This window comes from Motacilla alba, chromosome 2, assembly GCF_015832195.1.
Source record: "Motacilla alba alba isolate MOTALB_02 chromosome 2, Motacilla_alba_V1.0_pri, whole genome shotgun sequence".
Lineage (NCBI taxonomy): Eukaryota > Metazoa > Chordata > Aves > Passeriformes > Motacillidae > Motacilla > Motacilla alba.
Genome location: NC_052017.1, coordinates 41,686,981 through 41,705,616, shown reverse-complemented (window position 1 = coordinate 41,705,616; position 18,636 = coordinate 41,686,981). Strand labels below are relative to the sequence as shown.

The 18,636-nt window shown below is 38.0% G+C and overlaps 1 protein-coding gene across 2 annotated transcripts in view; it reads left to right on the top strand.

Moving 5' to 3' along the window:
• ABHD5 (abhydrolase domain containing 5, lysophosphatidic acid acyltransferase) overlaps positions 1 to 17,939 on the top strand; it is a 28,183-nt gene extending 10,244 nt beyond the window's left edge. For both annotated transcript variants that reach the window (XM_038128303.1, XM_038128304.1), the window contains exons 2-7: positions 3,639 to 3,724; positions 3,987 to 4,359; positions 7,776 to 7,930; positions 12,064 to 12,175; positions 12,690 to 12,876; positions 14,869 to 17,939. In XM_038128303.1, the coding sequence (XP_037984231.1) occupies positions 3,639 to 3,724; positions 3,987 to 4,359; positions 7,776 to 7,930; positions 12,064 to 12,175; positions 12,690 to 12,876; positions 14,869 to 14,958 (1,003 nt within the window). In that variant the 3' untranslated portion in view covers positions 14,959 to 17,939. The remainder of the gene's footprint in view (positions 1 to 3,638; positions 3,725 to 3,986; positions 4,360 to 7,775; positions 7,931 to 12,063; positions 12,176 to 12,689; positions 12,877 to 14,868) is intronic.
• The last annotated feature ends 697 nt before the right edge of the window (positions 17,940 to 18,636 follow it).

The following is an 18,636-nucleotide window of genomic DNA, read 5'->3' as shown; positions in this document are numbered from 1 at the left end:
ACCTCTGCCTCTACTTGATTCTCTCTTCTTTTGAAAGTTACCCTCAGGCAATTCAAGCAGTGCTGACTGTAAGCAGTGCTGGATTCAAATTAACATTCAAGGAGCTAAGGACAAGCAGTATTATCCTGAGCTACACTTAACACAATGTTTATTCACTCATTAAGTGTCAAAATATAGTAATAATTATTTATTTTTATCCTTTCTTACGCTTGCAAGCAGGGTCTCGGAACACTTCCAACCAGCCGGTGTTTTAGATCCTGCCTGGTGGCTTGGCCCCTGCTCGTGGTGGTTGCAGCTCCACTTAGTCGGATGTTTGTGCATGTGTCCCTTTTGTTTGCATTATTTATGACGGTATTTAATCATCAACATAGGCTACTGATGGTCCCCACTAATCTCCTAGTCTGACACTAATCACCTTGACTTTCACTGCGGTTATTCAGTGGGTGTCTCCAGGGCTTTCCCTTACCTTCTGGCCTCCTTCCCTAGATGTGTTACAAGAAGTGTGGAAGTGTGTGTGGAGGTCTGTCGGCAGAGAGAGTGACTTCTTTGAATGCCTGGTGGGCCAGCAGCACCCCCCCCCCCCCCCTCTGCTCCCCTCTGATTTTTCCAGCCTCTGTTACTCCAGACGTTTTCAGAGGGATGTGAAGAATATAACTAACCCCAAACTGAAAATGCAAGAAATCACCCTATGCAATGCTTTGCCCTACTGCTGGTTACTGATTATTTTAGCATCGATGTGCACTCTGGTTTGTGTTACTACATGGCCACAAACAAATACGCATGTCATATGCCTTGGTAATTTGCTGTGTAACACCTGTAAGTAAATTTGGTAAAAAAATTACAAAACTTTGGGCTGTCAGTTGTCAGATTTATTTCACACTTTCTGAAACAGCAAGCAGCTGAGACCAGTGGACCTCCTAACTCCTCAAAATACAAGATTCTGCTCTTGACTTTTTACAAAAAGACAGGTGGGAACAGAGTGTAAGGGAAGTGGTGGGTGATGAGAGCAGTGTGGGGTCTGCCTCTTCTGGCAGTGAATAGCTCACTTTCAGTGTGGAACTACTGCTGGAATCTTTTGTTTTCTTTCATAACTCACCTCCGTTGCTGGTGTGCACACTGTTTTGAAAGCTCCATTGCTTCATTTTTGACATTATGTAGCACTTACAGCTTTATATCACAGAAATAAAAATGATAGACCATGTAAGCAGTGGACGTTCCTGTATGCATTTAGAAGACACATTTAGCACAGATGTTCAAAAGAAATGATACAACTATAGCCTTCCAGAAAAATACTTAAATAGATTAAATAAGTGTTTGTTCTCCACGTGTGGAAAACATCTAGCAATGTGGTAAATCTTTTCTGGAAGGAGGCAAACAAAGGATTAAGTCTTGACTATAGGTAACTAAATATTTTCTTCGTAAAATAGTATTTCTAGAAAATGCTCACTTTTTTTTTGCCTGAAAGCCTTCACTGCTTGCTCTTTTAGTTCAGCAAGTACAACAGGACAGAATTGCAAACATAGTTTTAATGTTAAAAGCTTCAGCTTGCTAACTGTATTTGTCAAACTATACATCTATGCAATGCCTCTTCTGAATTAAAATCTAAGTATTTGTAAACAGTTCTTGTAAGTAACAAAAGAAGGAGTGGGCAACTTTACCATTCTGATACATTTTCCTAAATAATTTTCCTAAGTATCCAGGTGCCTCCCTAGGACTAGGAAATAAAATTCTGGGACTGTGATCTGTAGATGTCACTTCTGTTTCATTGTGGCCATATCCCTGCACCGTTTTCTTGTTGACGTGTTGCAGCTTTACATTTCTGTGAATAAATAAATAAGATCCTTAAAGTATTTTCTTCGCTGTTTCTGAGGAGAAACAGTACATAGAGTTTCAGCTTAGGGGAAATAGTGACTGGTTTTGTTTCTGACCGAAGAGTTAAGAATGAAAATGCCTAGTTGAGCATGTAACTAGCAAAAAGCTTGACTCAGAAGAGTGGTGACCTAGCTGCTGGTTAATAATTTACCAGAGTAATTCATAGCGCTGGCCACAATTAGCGTTATTGTTAAATTCAGATTTCATGGTTACTTGTGGGTAAAATTACTTTTGGCATATCCCAGCTTTAACTTCTTAAAGATCTTACTTTTAAATAAATGCATAGTTTAATGTGGAAGCAGAATACTTGGATTCCCATTTTCCTATAAGGTGCTAAGTTCCTTTATTTCTTAGATTGCATGAGCACATGGCATGGAAGGACGTACAACCACTTGTTCCCAGCTCCTTAATTAAAATGATGATAACAATTCCCGTGGTCCCTCCTTATAATTCCGGTGATCTGGTGGGTCAGGAAGGTTATTTACAGAAAGCCAGATATCAGTGTAGAGGAGTAAATAATACTGAATAGCAGTGGGCCTGAGTGATTGCATGATTAAATCTGTTCTGGTCAGATATGGTTTGGGGTTTTGTTTCTTAAATGTCCTCTCACAGGTTTCTGTGAATCTGAAAAATGCTGATTGCCGTTGCATCATGCATTCCCAGAAAACCTTCCATGTCTTATCATAAACTTAAGGAGCTATGCAGCTGTAGTAGGTGAGCCCCTTAGAATGTTTAGAGAAGATGCATTGGGTAAAGAACTTGTGGGGCCCGATCTTTAATTTATTACTGATGTGTCATGCACATTGAAAAACTGGACATTAGTAACCTGATAGTCTGTCAGCATTATTTGTTGTATAACTAATACTCTCAGTGTTCAGTCCTGAAAATTCTGTAACTAACTGGAAAGCAGTTCAGTGTAGAAAAAGAGTGCTAGAGAAAGTTGATTTGATGACTGACATCTTCCCTGTGAGGAATGGTCCTGCAGTGGCAGCTTTGCACTGGTAGTCTAAGCCACTTCAAAAGCCGGTGAGAGATGGAAAAATAAGATTCCCTCCTAAAAACAGAGGGTAAATTAGCGCCCAGGAAGAGCTGTACCAAATTGCTGTATCCTTTGCAGCACTGGGCTAGGCAATGCTGCCAGCTGAGTCATTCCCCCTGCTCTCATGGTCAAGCTGGCAGTACCAAGATAGTAACTGACAGCTGGAAAAGCAGCTTCTGTAGAGGGAATTGTTGGTTTGTTTTCCTCTGGGACTTTGTTTTTAAGTTCGTAATTAAGGTCCTAGGTTTTTGCTTGGTAGGATAAACCTGCTTGTTTTTCACTTTTTAAATTTAGAGTAATAATCAGGTTAGGCTGGTGAAGGCAGAGCTTATTGCTTTTTTGGAAATAATAGGTTCATGCAAGGTTATGCTTGTGCAGGCAGACTTCCAAAGGAACTTGAGAGGAGGCTGGAAACTCCAGTGATTGTTACATATCCTGCCAAGCTTGTTGGGTTGATGTGAGGGTTCATGTCTCCAGATCAGTGTGCTGTGATAGGAGGACACAGTGGAAAAACTGCTCACCCTTTGAAAAATGCCCCTGTTTGTTATGTCACTTTATAAAAAGTCAGGAAAAAATTAATTCCCTCCCACTGCAAAAATAGTGTTCTTCACACCGTGTGCTTAATGTGGGCTCTCTTAAGAAGAGCAGCAAAAGAAACGTCTTCAAAGCATCATTGCCAAAATTACCATGCTGCTCAAGTCGTTTTCATTCTGTATTGCTGTTGTAGGTTTGGATGGTTATTCAGCTGGCTTCCTGCCTGGTGTCCCACATCGCTGCTACACCTTAAAGAGGCTGAGGACAAAATGCTAAAATGTAAGTCTTTGGTTTTTAGTAAGTTTCATAGATACAGCTAGGTTTTTTATAAATTAACATTAAATATAATGAGATAAGTTTTTCAGTATGTATTTTACACTGTGATGAAATGAACAGGTTTAAAATTACATTTTCATTTTTCACTTATGTAGATATTTCATTAGAAGCTATCTCCTTTGAAAGGAGTTCCTATTTGAAACAGTGTATTTTATATTTTGTCAGGTATGTTTAGCAACACAATTTTTTCCCCTTTTTACTCCAGGTATCGCAAGCATATACAATAAACGATACGTGTATATTTCTAATGGAAATAAAATATGGACACTGACGTTCTCTCCAGACCTTTCAAATAAAACTCCACTTGTTCTCCTGCATGGGTTTGGAGGAGGTGTTGGACTGTGGGCTCTCAACTTTGAAGATCTCTGTGAAAACAGGACCGTTCATGCTTTCGACCTCTTGGGATTTGGACGTAGCAGTAGACCACACTTTGACACTGATGCTCGGGAAGCAGAAAATCAGTTTGTGGAATCCATAGAAGAATGGAGAAGGGAGGTGGGGCTAGAAAAAATGATTTTGCTTGGACACAATCTAGGCGGATTCCTGGCTGCTGCTTACTCCTTAAAATATCCATCAAGGTATGTGAAAATTAGGGAATAAAGGGATTCCTTTTCTGTATTTGACTGTTGATTTCAATACAGATTTTCTTTCATCAGGCTCTTTATAAATAATCTTTATGAAGATGACTGTGATGATTTAAAGAAATTATACAGAATTCTAAGACCAAAGTATTAATTGTGTGGTTTGTTTCCAGGTGAAGGAAATAGGTAGATATAGTAAACATGATTTTCTGTATACTTTTCTGTAACTCTTCAGTTCAGTACCCACTTGCCACGTTATAAGGTGAAATAGCAGTGAATATATTTATGAGTGAATGTTTTGTCTCAAAGATGATTTTGTGAAGGGAAAATAGGCCTGTTTCTGCCAAACTTTCCCCTCTTATGGATAACATTGAAACTTCTGAATATAATTCCCCTAGGTAATTTATGCCTATATCATAGCAGTCAGCCTGGTGCCAGCAGAATGATGTAAAAATTATTTGAGCGACTCTTTGATTTAAATTGTCTGTATGCCACTTCATATTTCTTTGTAAGACAACCCATCTGCAGCAGTTGTCTAATTGTATTTCATCATCATTTTCTGCACTATGTTTTGTCCAACAGTTAGTACGTTTTTTCCCCATAAAGTAGTAATTTGTTTCTTTTATGTATCTGGTTATAAGTCTGGTTATATATCCCCTGCTGAGCTAGGATCTCACCAACTGAGATAATTCTGTATCAAAAAATGGCATTGCTTTTGTTGGGATACACCTAGTGGTCTCCTGTGAAAAACTGAGTATAAGCTTAACTCTCTACATCATATAGCAAATTCTATGTTTTACTAAACATATCTTATGCTTTTCTATTCGTGTCAAGTTTTACTGTTTCTTTGTTTCTCACTTGGATATATTTGAAGTAATTTTATGCATCGTTTTTCCCTAAAACAATTTGCCTTTTTCTTTCCAAATGGACACAATTAGCACAAGTGGCTGGAAATGGTGTGTGAAAGTAGATGTGTTTCTAAATCCAGAATTGTAATGAAGATATAAACTTATTAGCCTTTTAGTTTTAAATCAACTTCTAGCTACTTGTAGTTAGCTTTTTGTAGGGATCACTTATAATTTCCTTACCTCTTTTTCCAAAGGATCTATAAATGGCACTGTCCTATCCCTGTGGGATGGGATATTGGTTTTGCCCACTGCTGATTTACATCAAAAGTGATGCTTTATTTTTATGCCTCACTGTGCTTAAGTTGGGGTTAATAAATTTGGAGATGTTTCAGTTTGTACTCTCACGTTACTTATGTTTCTCTGAAATTAAACTAAGACCACCAAAATAACAAATTGACTGTTAGGGTCCTAAAAGAGCATTGAATCAAGTGATAAATATAGCACAGCTTTCAGCCAGGTTATCTAACAATTCATTAGAGGCTTAAGGGATTCTGGATACATATTGTTAGGAAAGTACATCTGTTTCTCCAAGCATAGATGATCCGTTAATTTGCTACACTGTACCAGAGTCTGCGGAAAATCCAAGGCTACTAATCCAAAAAGATTCCCCTTTAGCATATTGCCAACTTGAAGTGGGCCATGATTTTCAAATAGTGAAATTTCGGGACATTTACTTTGGAAGTGATTGTCATGGTCAGCTTCCCATTATCCTGGGTTATGTTTTAGGCTTGTTTACCAAAAGGAGAAATGCCAAACAGGAAGGAAAGTATTAAGAAAGTAAACATGAAACAAAGGTTACTTTATTTGTTTTAATTTGTTTGCCATATTATACTTAACGCCATAGTTTGTGCACGGTGTGTGTGGCTGTCCTCAAAGGCTCCTCATGGCTTGCTCTGCTGTGCCTCTGATCTCCTGCTTGGTTTGTACAGTTAGATTCTACCCTGTCCTCTCTTACTGTTGCTGTTTGCTGCAGGGTGCGAGTATGCTCATAGCTGAGCCAACAACCGAGAAACATCTTTGTGATGTTAATCCTTTCCAACCCATCATTCCAAGCACAGGTTTTTGGTTTCCCAACTGATCATAACCCAGAAATAACTTTTGGGATCACTTCTGGCATAATTTTAGGCACTATGAACTCTTCTGTGTTAATATATAGTCTCATGGCTTTCACAGAGAAGGAAGTAATGAAAGAAAAAGTGAAGATAAAAAGGTAAAAAGTTATAGCTAAAATATGAAACTATAGACTTAGGATTTAGGTTAGATAAGACTTTCAGGATCTAGTCCAGCTGTTCACCCAGCACTTCCAAGTGCACCACTAACACATGTCCTTAAGTACTGCATTTACATATCTGAATACCTCCAAAGATGGGTACTCAGTCACTTCCTTGGGCATAGCATCATTGAATGGTATAGGTGGGAAGGGACCTAAAGGATTATTTGATTCCAACCCCCCTGCCGTGGACAGGGACACATCCCACTAGTCCAGATAGAACAAGACAGCCTGTTCCAATGCTTGACAGCCCTTTCAGTGAAGAAATTTTTCCTGATATCCAGTCTAAACCTTTCTGTGGCTTTTCCTCATTGCTTTCTACTTGGGACCAACCCCCCACGAGAGACCAACCCCCACGTTGCTACAACCTTCTGGCAGCTGGTTGTAGAGAATGATAATGAGGAAGCTGAAATGGAAAATCATCTGAAAATGGAAAACTATAGTTCAGAGTCACTTTTTCCCAGAAATCACCACTATCTAGGTGGTGTACATGTACATGTAAGAGCAGGTGTTATTATGGGATTAAATGGAAAAGGGACAATTAAAGGGAAAGGGACAATTCTAATCTACCAGGATGAATTAGAATTTTGCTTGAGGGGGACCCACAGCATTAAGTGATCAATACTTGCATGTGCTGGAGACTCCTACAGTGCTTTCTGTACTAATATTCCTTTGAGTAATAATTTTACAAATTGCCTCTCTGATGTTTTCTTTCATGACCTAAAATCAATAAATTTGGAAGACTACTTCTGGTTTTATTCTGCCTTTTTCAGTTCAAATTTTACTTTGATGATTTTTCAGTTAAATTGTGTCTCTTCTTTGAACAGAGATCTTAGACTTCTAGAAACTTCGCTTTAATGAAACAGATGCAATTATCCTCTTTTCTGTCAAACTGCTCCTGCAAATAATACTGACTGAGCATTTAGATTAGGCTATTTTTAAAAACAGAAACATGAGTATCCTTTCTCTCAAATGTTTGTGATGGTATACTGAGTTTCTCTTTGTGACACATGCTTCCATGTTTCTGGTTCATACATATGATTAGGTGCAATTCACTCTCTAATTAGTAATTGAAATCAAAATGGCTGATGAATCAGAAACTAGGTAATAAGCCTCTGTGATAGAAGTGACTAAAGTAGGCTGTATGTATGTATTTGTAAAACAGCATGTTTTCATCATGCTCAGTTAAAGAAAAGCTACTGTACTTTAAACCACTGAACCTTTTTTGCCAACAGGGTCAAGCATCTTATCTTAGTGGAGCCATGGGGTTTTCCAGAGAGGCCTGACAATGCTGAACACGAAAGACCAATTCCAATCTGGATCAAAGCACTAGGAGCTATATTGAGTCCATTTAATCCATTAGCTGGGCTAAGAATAGCAGGACCCTTTGGTGAGTTTTAGCTACTCTTAAATACCATTTCTATTTTGGTTCAATATAAACATGGAGCATACAACTCATTGTGATAAGCTTTTTTGCAAGTCTGTATCAGCCACCAAGGAAAGAGTTGGAGAAGAAAGTGGGAAAGGTTGAAGAAAGTTTGAACTCTTTAAGAAGGAAGACAAACTCTTGCTATTATAAGTACTAGTACTATAGTCTACAGCAAGCTACACTATATGATCTGTGCAGGCTTCAGTTATGGTGAGTTGGATTATGCAGGTGTCTGTTGGGGAACCCTGACAATGAGGCGTGAATGTGAAGGGTTTTTTTTCTGGTTGCCTCTGGTCACAGTCCATTTAGATTCCCTTCTAATTCCAGTTTGATGAGCAAATGGGATTTCCAAATTCCCTTAATGTTAGAATGCAGTCTGTCATAAATGCAAGAATCTTTGGCTTGAGTTTAGAGAAGTTGAAACTGGGTTCTTTCCATTAGCCGTTTTCTTACTACTCTAGGAAATCTTGTGGGCCTCGTTGGTGTCCTGCATTATGGTGGCAGTTCATATTTCCACTTCTTCAACAGTACTGATGGAATGGTAGATAAATTCTCTATACCCTAATACTAGGGCTAGGTAGGGCTGACAAAAAATACTGTGGTTTTAGTTCATCTGGGAAATTGGAAGAAGAGTGTAATAAAATCTAAAAGTCATAATAGCTATTCCTTCTAGAGGAGAAAGAGGTTGTCTGTCTGTTACTCTCTGTGCTACTGAATTATCTTTTGGAGAGTCTTGGAAAAATATATCGTTCAGATTCATCACAAATATAATTAACTAACCTCTTCATCATGTTTGGTATTCAGTCTGAAGATAAACTCGTGATATTTCTAGGCATTGTTTACATTTAAACCACATCTGTTTCCTAAATCTATTTCTATAGAATATATATTTCAATATGCTACATATGCTGAAATGTTTGTTTCTTTTCAATAGTGTGACAAATATAGTTTTTCAGACAAGCAACATGTTTTGTACAAACAGATTTTTTTAAAAGTAAAATGCTAATTTGGTTAACAAAACAACCTGGAAATATTGAGTGATGTGCACTCATTAAATGAGTTCTATCCAATAACAAGAGCATAAGTCAATCCACATGGGAAAATTCCAAGCTGAAATTTTCTTCCTTAGCAATAAGTGAAGTCAAACCATGCTGCAGAAGCAGACTCTGTCCTGGCAAAGTGCCCCCACACCTAGCCTCGCTTATAGGTTGCTGTGGAGGGCAGTGCCTTGAAAAAATTTTCCATCTGTTTCTCGCTGCATTGGCAAAAAAGTTTTCCATCACCAACTTTAATTCTTGACAGGTAAAACATAGTTCTTAGAGAAGGGTAGATCTAAACACTGTGCTGCAAATAGACAACAGACCTAACCTGAAGAAGGCACTGAACTGATCCCTGCGTTCATTCCACATGCAGTTGAGTTTAAGCTGCTGGGCAGACCTAGTTGTTTGAACTTCACTCTAAAGCTAATTGCTCTTATTCAAAGGTATAAGTTCAAATGTGAGCCAAGTTCATTGGGATATCACAATAGTATCACATGGATATTTAATCAGTCTCACAAGCAAATACTTAAAACTGGAAGAGAGACAGAATCCAGAGATATTTTTTTCTTTGAGTGGTTCCCAGGTAGTTGATTTGCATATTTTCCTTCACTTAACTGGAACAGTCACCCAGGAGTTTCACAGTTTGGTGGGGGTTTGGTGCTTAGGTTGGATTTCTGGATTACATTCCTAGAGCTGGATGCCTGAAAATTCCTCATGACAACAGAAATGTCAGTGTGACCACGCCCTTTTTGTGGAAATCTGTGTCTTCAGTGTTAGAATTTTTTATGGTATTTTCATAGACACTGTGGAAAACATCAGCCAGACAATTCAGAATTTCTTCAATAAATGCTACAACAATGATTTACAGTCTGATTTCATTCCAAATTTTTTCCAAGGTGCCTTGAATCCTTGTTTCATTCTCCCCTGTAAATTCCCAGGGGGAAAATGTTTTGGAATTCAACCCACAGACAAAGCATTTCTTACCAAAACAGAAGGTGAATTCTAAAATTTGGTAACACTTCATGGCATGGCCTCTATGCTGATAGCAGGGCAAGGCACAGAATTAGTCTCTTTTTTCCAAGTACTCCTATTCCAAGCCAGCTGTGTTTGAAAAACCCAAACACACAGAAAAAGAAGTCCAGCAACTGTACTCTTTGTAGGGAAAATAGAGCAAAGCCAATTGCCAGATTTTTACAAAATCTTCATTGCTTTGGGAGTTAAATCACTGTTTCATAAGGGAATTAATTTCTCTTGCACTGTATTCATTTTCTAAATCTGTTTAAAGCATGCGTAAGGGCGTGTTGCAATAATCTCCAGGTTACGAAAACAGAGATCACTGTGACAAGGTCTACATAAATAATACCAGGCCTTTGCCCAGGACTGGGTGGGAAGAAGTGACATCATCATAATTGCACAGATTAACAACAGTATGAAGTTCCTGCCATCTGGGAAAGGGGAAACATAACCATGAATAGTCACACTCAGTCAGTTCAGTGTTCACATGGAGACCAGTGATGAGCATCATTCCTCACAAATCACTGTTGGGATCGGCTGTTATGCACCTTTGTCAGCAACACAAACACTGGGATTGGGTGCACCCTCAGCAAGTCTGCTGATGGCACCAAACTGTGTGGACAACAAGCTGTAGGGGAGGGATGCCAGCCAGAGGGACATGGACAAGCTTGAGAGGTGAGCTCATGCCAACCTCATGAAGTTCAACAAGGCCACGTGCAAGGTTCTGAACGCGGGTCAGGGCAATCCTAACCCCATCTGAACAGAGAATAGATGGAGAGCAGCCCTGAGGAGAAAGACCTGGGGTGTTGGTTGATGAGAAGCCCAAAATGACCCAGGACTGTGTACTTGCACAGAAAGCCAACTACATCCTGGGCTGCATCAAAAGCAGCATGGCCAGCAGATTGAGGGAGGTGATTCTCTCCCCCTACCCTGCTCTCCTGGGACCCCATGGGGAATACTGCATCCAACTCTGGGGCTCCAGTAGAGAATGTTGGAGACATTCCCCTTGGGGATAGTCAAGAGGAGGGACATGAAGATGATCAGAGGGCTGGAGCACCTCTCCTTTGAAGACAAGCTGAAAGAGTTGCGATTCAGAAGAGAAGGCTTTGGGGACACCTTGTAGGAGCCTTCCAGTACCTACAGGGGGCCTACAGGAGGGCTGGACAGCAACTTTTTATAAGGGTGTGTAGTGATGGGACAGGGCTAATGACTTCAAACGGAAAAGTTTAGATCAGATATTAGGGATGACTAATACTCTTAAACTAAGATTAGCCTTGTGGCAAGGCTCTTGTCCCAAAGATCCATCAGGTCAATGTAGAAGAGGCTTCTTCCTTAGAGAAATTATTCAGAAAAGACTCTTAAGTTTAGAAGACCTTAACTGGCCCCTGAAAAGACCCACTTCTCTACTGGCTTGTTAGGAGAACATAAGGACAGTGGTTTTCAGCATTAAGGCTCTTCATTTATACCAGTAGTTGTGCCTTATGTTAAGATTTCTATGTCTGTTTTTCATCGTAGACTTCTGTTCTTTCAACTACACACTAGTTAGATGAACTAGCTTCAGAAGCAGACTGTTCTGTAAGAGGAGAAGACAGACTTAAGCAAGGAAACACCCCAGCTTTTTCAGCAGTGCCTTCTGGTCCTGAAAGGTGTAGTGCATTTAACCTACCCAGTGCTGCCAGAGCAAGGAGAACATATTGGTATCATGCGAGACTAAACTGTGACAGAAAGACATTGCTTAGCCCTTTTGCTGGTCCCAATTGTAGGTTTCTTCTATTGCTGTAGTGACCCTACTCAAACATTCCCCATATGTATTCAGCTGGGGGAGCAGCATAAAATTCTTTACAGTATTTGTATTTCATTCCTGTTAAGTGTAATTTCATCATGTTTCTCTAAAATATGCAAGTGTTAAAACCAAATACAGGTTTAGAAGCCACGAGTTTCAAGGGGATGTGTTCTCAGAGCTCTAATGAAAAGCATTAGGCAATCTGATAAAATAATTTATACATATTCCCCCTCTAACAGTGTTTCCTGTTTTAACAGGATTAAGCCTTGTTCAACGTTTAAGACCAGATTTCAAGCGAAAATATTCATCAATGTTTGATGATAACACTGTGGCTGAATATATCTATCACTGCAATGTACAGTCACCCAGGTGAGTTTGAATTTCCCAGTGTATGTTTTGTAGTCTGTTATTCATTTACTGAGTGCCTGCTACTCCCTCCAATGGCCATGGCAGCAGCGTGCATGCTGGTTTGTTTTTTTTAATTGTGTCGTTTATTATATTGAAGAAAAAGGTACCATTGCACTTTTTCTGAATTCCAGACACTGATAAATGTAAAAAATATCCTATTCTATATTTATTCTCAGTTTATATTGGGCATTTCACTTAAATATTTGTTGGAGAATTTTAATGTGTAAAGAATTTCTTTAAAAACTTTAAAAATAAGTCATTTCATTCTTTGAAGTGCTACTACTCAGTCATGCAAAAACCTGGGCTCTTCCTGTTGAAAATTATATGTAAACCTTGGAAACTTACTTTTTTTAATTGTAAAAAATCCCAGTCTTGTGTACTCTGTGCTACCAAAAGGCACGGATACTCCATTTTAGATGAAGAGCAGGTCCAATGGCAATTGAAATTGTTTTTTACCCTTTTGAATACCTTGAAGTGGTGAAACAGCTTTCAAGAACATGACAATTCCTTATGGATGGGCAAAAAGGCCAATGCTGCAAAGGATTTCACAAATGGATCAAGACATTCCTATCACGGTGGTCTATGGAGCACGTTCATGTATAGATGGCAATTCTGGCAGCACTATCCAGTCTCTGAGACCAAATTCCTATGTGAAGACAATAGTAAGTTTGACTTCTAAAGCAGTTGTTTGTTTTTTGTGTGGATTTGTTTAAGTCATATCTATGTGGCCAGGTTGGATGGGGCCCTGAGCAACCTGGTCTGTGCGGAGGTGTCCCAGCCCCTGGTAGGAGGCTTGGAACTAGATGAGCTTTAAGGTTCTTTCCAACCCGAACTATTCTATGACTCTCTTTTTTCATACGAGCTGTGGAAATTGTGGCACTTTTGATTTAGAGCCTGGGGAATAAGTTGTTTTTTGTAAGAGAGAGAGAGAGAAAACAAATGTTACATCAGAGAAAATCTAGACAAAAGTGTTGAGTCCCCCGGCTAAGAACAAAACTTTCTGTAACACTAGAAGCCAAGCTAGATCTGTGAGCAAGGTGACTCTTTATTTTGTTCTACAATGTGCTAATAGAGGCAGGTGTTGTGGTCACTGTGTTTCAAACGACACCAGTCCTACTATTTCCATGTATATATAAGATAGTGGGGAGGCTCTCATAAACTCTCTTCATCTGTCTATATAATGCATTTGTTCCTCTGAAAAGAGAGCAATTTGTACCTGGTGCTTAGGATTTTGTGAGCATCTTTCTTTAAGTCATTAAGAAAATAGTTAGTGTTGTCTTACTACCCAAGACCTTTTTGTTTAGAGGTATGACATTGTCATTTAAAATGTGCGGACTTACAACTTGATGTGAATGTGCACACTGCATTTTTTGTCATTGATTTCTGTAAAAAACAAACTAATTCAAAAGTATTCTTCACACATTTTCACATCAGTCAGCTGTGATAATTGAATATGCATACATGTTAAACGCTGTGAGGTGATAAAATGCTTGAGCACGCCAGCTGTGATGTTACTGATGTCTGCAACTATCTGGACAGAAGTGTACAGTATGTAATGTTGATCATATACTATAACAAGTCACCCAAATCAAATTTTATAACTTGATACAGCTGAATTTAGAGGTGGAACTCAGAGAAAAGACATTGTTATCCAACTGTTTTAAGTGTGTTAAAGACCAAAGATACATTTCATGAATGTTGACATCCAGATTGAAATTGTCACTTAACTGCTTTACCAGAGAGAGGGAGCTGTAACAGAAAGTCACTGTTAAAAATTGTACAATATATTGCTGTGATAAGCTTATACTATTCAGGGAGATTTTTTTCCACTCTGGTCAGGGACTTTTAGGAGGAACTGTGGAAAATGGTATTGTATTCCAGGTTAAAATTTTGCCGAGCCACATACAGATTCTAAAAGGTAAATTGGAGTGGTAAAATTGCAGGCATGCTCAAAAACCCGTAGGAGGGCAAGGGCTCTAATGAGACCGAGATGTGGTCTGGCAGTGCCATGCTTGGTAAAATGCACAAAGATTCTGTGGTTTTGTTACATGCATTTATTCCTAAGTAATTTTTACTTTGAGTTTCTGGGAGTTTTTAATACAATAACATAGCTATACTTGTAGGGGATTTGGTTGGAGACTTAAGAGAGGGTGTTTTAAGGAGGGGAGGGGAAAATACTTTTTTTTAAAGATTAGTCTTGGACTGACTGTAAAATAGAAAACAGGTCAAGTATGTTTGCTGTACACTGTGGTGACAGTTTACTTCATAGCATTTTTACAGAAAATAACAAATTCTAGAAGTAGGCTATTTGAGTGGAGAGTGAAGGGAATCAAGATACATCAGAAATTCGATATGCAAGGCTTATCTATCTATTAAATTTGTTGAGCAGTGACTTGTTCATGCTTCAGTGGTGCGGGTTTTTTCAACAAGGCGAGCAGTTGAATAAGCAGTGGTTTTCCTTTCTGTTCCTGTGTAGGAAAGTTTCTTTACAAGGAAAGAATATTTTGGTATTCCTTATGTTTAGAGTGTTTTTTAGGTTGTATGATGCCAACTCTGAGCTAATGTGTAAAAGCCAGATTCTTCACCTGTCCCAGTATGTATTTGTTTATTACGTATTTGTGATATTGACGTGCTTCTTCACCTTCATCCTCCAGGCTATCCTCGGTGCGGGTCATTACGTGTACGCTGATCAACCTGAAGACTTCAATGGGAAAGTGAAAGACATCTGTGACTCTGTGGACTGAATGTCCTCTGTTCTTTAGAAAGTCATACCGTAGATAGCATTTAATGGCAATACTCTCTAGGAAATCACTAAAGAATGCAGAGCTAATGGAACAGGCTCTGTTTGCACACTGTTTCTTCTAAGAAGCCATTTGCACACTTAAACCACTGAGTGCCTATTTTTGGGGGGAATGAAGAGGTTTGAAGCTAACTTTGTACAGCTTTTTTTTTTTTTTTTTTTTAATTGTCCTGTCAGATACAAAATTACATGTAACTTTTGAAACTGGAATTTTCTTCAAAATTGAATTGAACTTTGCACGTGTTGAACTCTCTAAAAATGCTGAATTCTCCAACATGGAGAACTGTATCAATAGAGATACAATGAACAAAATGCAATTTGTTTTCTTTATGAGCGTTCGTACCTCTTAGCTGATGTTTCATAGCAAGAATATGAAACTGCATATGTTGGTTTTTTTTTTTTGGAACCCAGAACTCCATATACAATATTTTAAGAGGGTTTTTTTTTTTAATTGGAATGGTAACAGCTTATGAAACTCATTTTGGGAAAGGGATGGGGCCAAAATAATGAGCAATGTGTGTCACTGAAATATGTTTGTTAGTTTATAAGAAATTGAGGCTCAGTTTTGGGAAATCCATCTTCTGTTGGATTTTATTTCCATTTATCTCAAGGCATCCTTTTCCATCTGTGCAACTTCTACGGAAGACTCGGTTTGTAAGAGTCGATGATGTCACCAGCACTCATGCTTCCATAAATATTTTTATGTGCAGATTTCTGTGATTTAAAATACAGAAGATGGCTTGTTAGTTACTCCACCTATTTTTAACACTTTACTGCAAGATTTGTTACTAGTCTAAATCTAACAGTTGTGGGTAAGCTGATAAGATTTCGATTAGGGCTAGGAGATATCCACCTGGATAGTGAGCCTATTTCCCATTTTCTTTCAGTGGAAAGCCTAGTCCATATTTTAGTGAATTTGAGCTGAAGGAGAGGCAGAGGCAGAATATTGATGTTCTCTAAATGGGAACTACTGCAGCTTAATGTATTTTATTTAACATTCAGCCTCCTTATAGGAAGGATTATTATTGGAATGAACAATACCACTGTAATGAATTACAATTACATGTTTTGGAGAGTCTTTATATATTTTAATTGAGTATTTCAATATCAGAGATAGTCCAGTCTCTGCTACTTTTTGAATTATAGTTCCATGTTACTACTTCACATGTCTAGTAAATTATATTAAGAAAAATACTTTGTCACTTTAAAGCCAAATAATGTGGTGGTTTGTTTTTTAAAAAGTTTACATAAAACTATTGATCTGTTTTTGAATATTCAATTGACTACTGAAGAGTTTGTGATACTTTTATACAAAGAGAATTTGAATTAATGATAGCACCGTCTTAAAGCTTGAATTATGTGCATTTTTTTATCAAATTAAGGAAATGCTGCACATAGTTATGATGTGGAAGGGAAAGATACCTAAAATATTCAGGACATAATGTGATTATGTTCCCCAGCAGAACATGGTCTCTCTTACTGAAGGAGATATTTATCTGTACGGTGCTATGTAAACATCAAACAGTTTTTGTGACTGCCTTGACTGGTAGCACTTCATATCTAGCAAGATAAATATTTTAATTAAAAATAAATATTGAATTAAATTAATTTTTCAATTAGCAGATTCAATTGCCAGAACTGCAAAACAAAATTTTGAGTTATTTGCTAAAATCTTGAAAATAGAAAATCAGAATTATCAATTATCAATTCCATTTTTTAATATAAGCTACAAATTATCAGTCATGCCACCATTTAGGTGGATGCCTTCAGCATGTTGGTTATTTTTCACCCTTTTCAGTGTCTTATTTTGTATTTATCAATTTAAACAGCTGTTTTAGTTGTGCATAAAAACCGAATGCAAAAATAAATTTTGAGTCTCCTCCAAATAATAAAAGGTTAAACAAATTATTGGAATTTTTAGATAGCACTTACTGATGGGAATTGTAGATTCCACATCAAAAGTTGGAAGTAGGGATAAAAATTGCACACTGGATGTGAATATTGTTTTAAATATACCTTGCTTTTTCAGCTTATTGTACTAATAAGACTTATTGGTTATGTTTTGCACAATAAAAAATGTTTCTTTAATGTTATATTTTATTAATGTTAAGACATTGTATTACTTTTTTTTAAAAAATTATGTGCAATTAAGCCCTGGGAATCAAATTATTAGTAAGTTGAGGTAAATGATCCAAATTAAAATTAATGCTTATTTTCAAATGTCTCAATGTTCTTAGGTTTCCTTGTATTTAACTGAAGCTACTTTATCAAGTAGCTGCTTGTTTGTATATATAAGGGAAAGGATTCTGTGTTATCTTCCAGGAAGTATTAGATGCTACTGTGAAGGTCAAGATGGAATGCTGAATGTCCTACTGTGTGCAACATAATCTGATCAAATTACTTTAATAAATGTCATAGGAGGTGCTGAACAGAAAATTAATGGCTGAAAAGACTTGGGAGCTAGACCTTTTGTGAGCAATTACTGCCTGGAAATAATCTCAGTTTCTCCAGAAGTTCTGTTTCAGTGCAGTGACCAGTTGCTTAAATGTGCTGTGGTGAGCACTGAATGCTGATGATGCTGTTTTTATTACAGCACTATAAAATAAGACAAGAGTAACAGGCATAAAGGCACCCAAAGATCTATCCCATTCTAACATCAAAATGAAGACAGCTGTGTACCAGAGGCTAGAGCCTAACAAAAAGAATCCAAAATATTAATAAAAATCCAAGATAAACGGGACACACTCTTCCTGAAGTTGTTGTGATAAAATTTATTTAAAGTAACTTAGTAATATTTTGTTTGCCATGGCTGAGTTCATCTTGTTACTTATTGAACCCTGCCAGATTAGATTTTAGTTCTGAAAAACTGATTTTCGGAGAACTTGTTGATAAGATTCTATAATAAAATATTTGCAACCATCACAAGGAAGTCCCTGTTTGTATCTGATTGTGAAATGGAAATGGAAAATGTGAATTCATATGTGTTGATCTTGGGAAAATGGGTCCAAGCAAGAGAAGGGTCATCATCTGGTTTCCCCTGGATTGAACCAATGCTGGCCTTTCTTTTTAAAAGTTAGCTTTTTAAGGTTGCTGCAACTGTTTGTGCTGAACTGGTGTGCCAGTCTGTGTCTGAAATGCTTTCTGTGGTCATTGTGGTTCCTCAAATTCCCAGCCCTTCCAGATCACAGTTACTCAGCTTTTTCAGTGGGATGAAAACAAGACTAAATGCAATATAAACATCTGGAATTAATGTATGGGCAGACATTTTCAGGAATGCCTGTTTTGTTAGCATTCATTAAAACGTGAGCCTGCAGAATCTTAAGGCTCACAGCTCAAGTGCTTTTAAATGGGTAATTTCTTGGGGCTCCTTGGCATATCTATAATTTTGTTGGGTTCTTTAGGCCATTTGACCATCAATCCATCCTGCAGTCTTTGAGCATGGCAGCCCAGCCATGTTGCCTTGAAGCCTTCATCGAGGGATTTATGTTTTGTAGGAAACACAATTGAAACTTGTGAAAGGATGAGGCACTACAGGAGCTGAAGAGAGACGCATTTTAGTGGGACTGGTAAGATCAGAACCAGGACACGGGTGTGTGCAGCAACTGCCTTCTGGTGTTAGTGG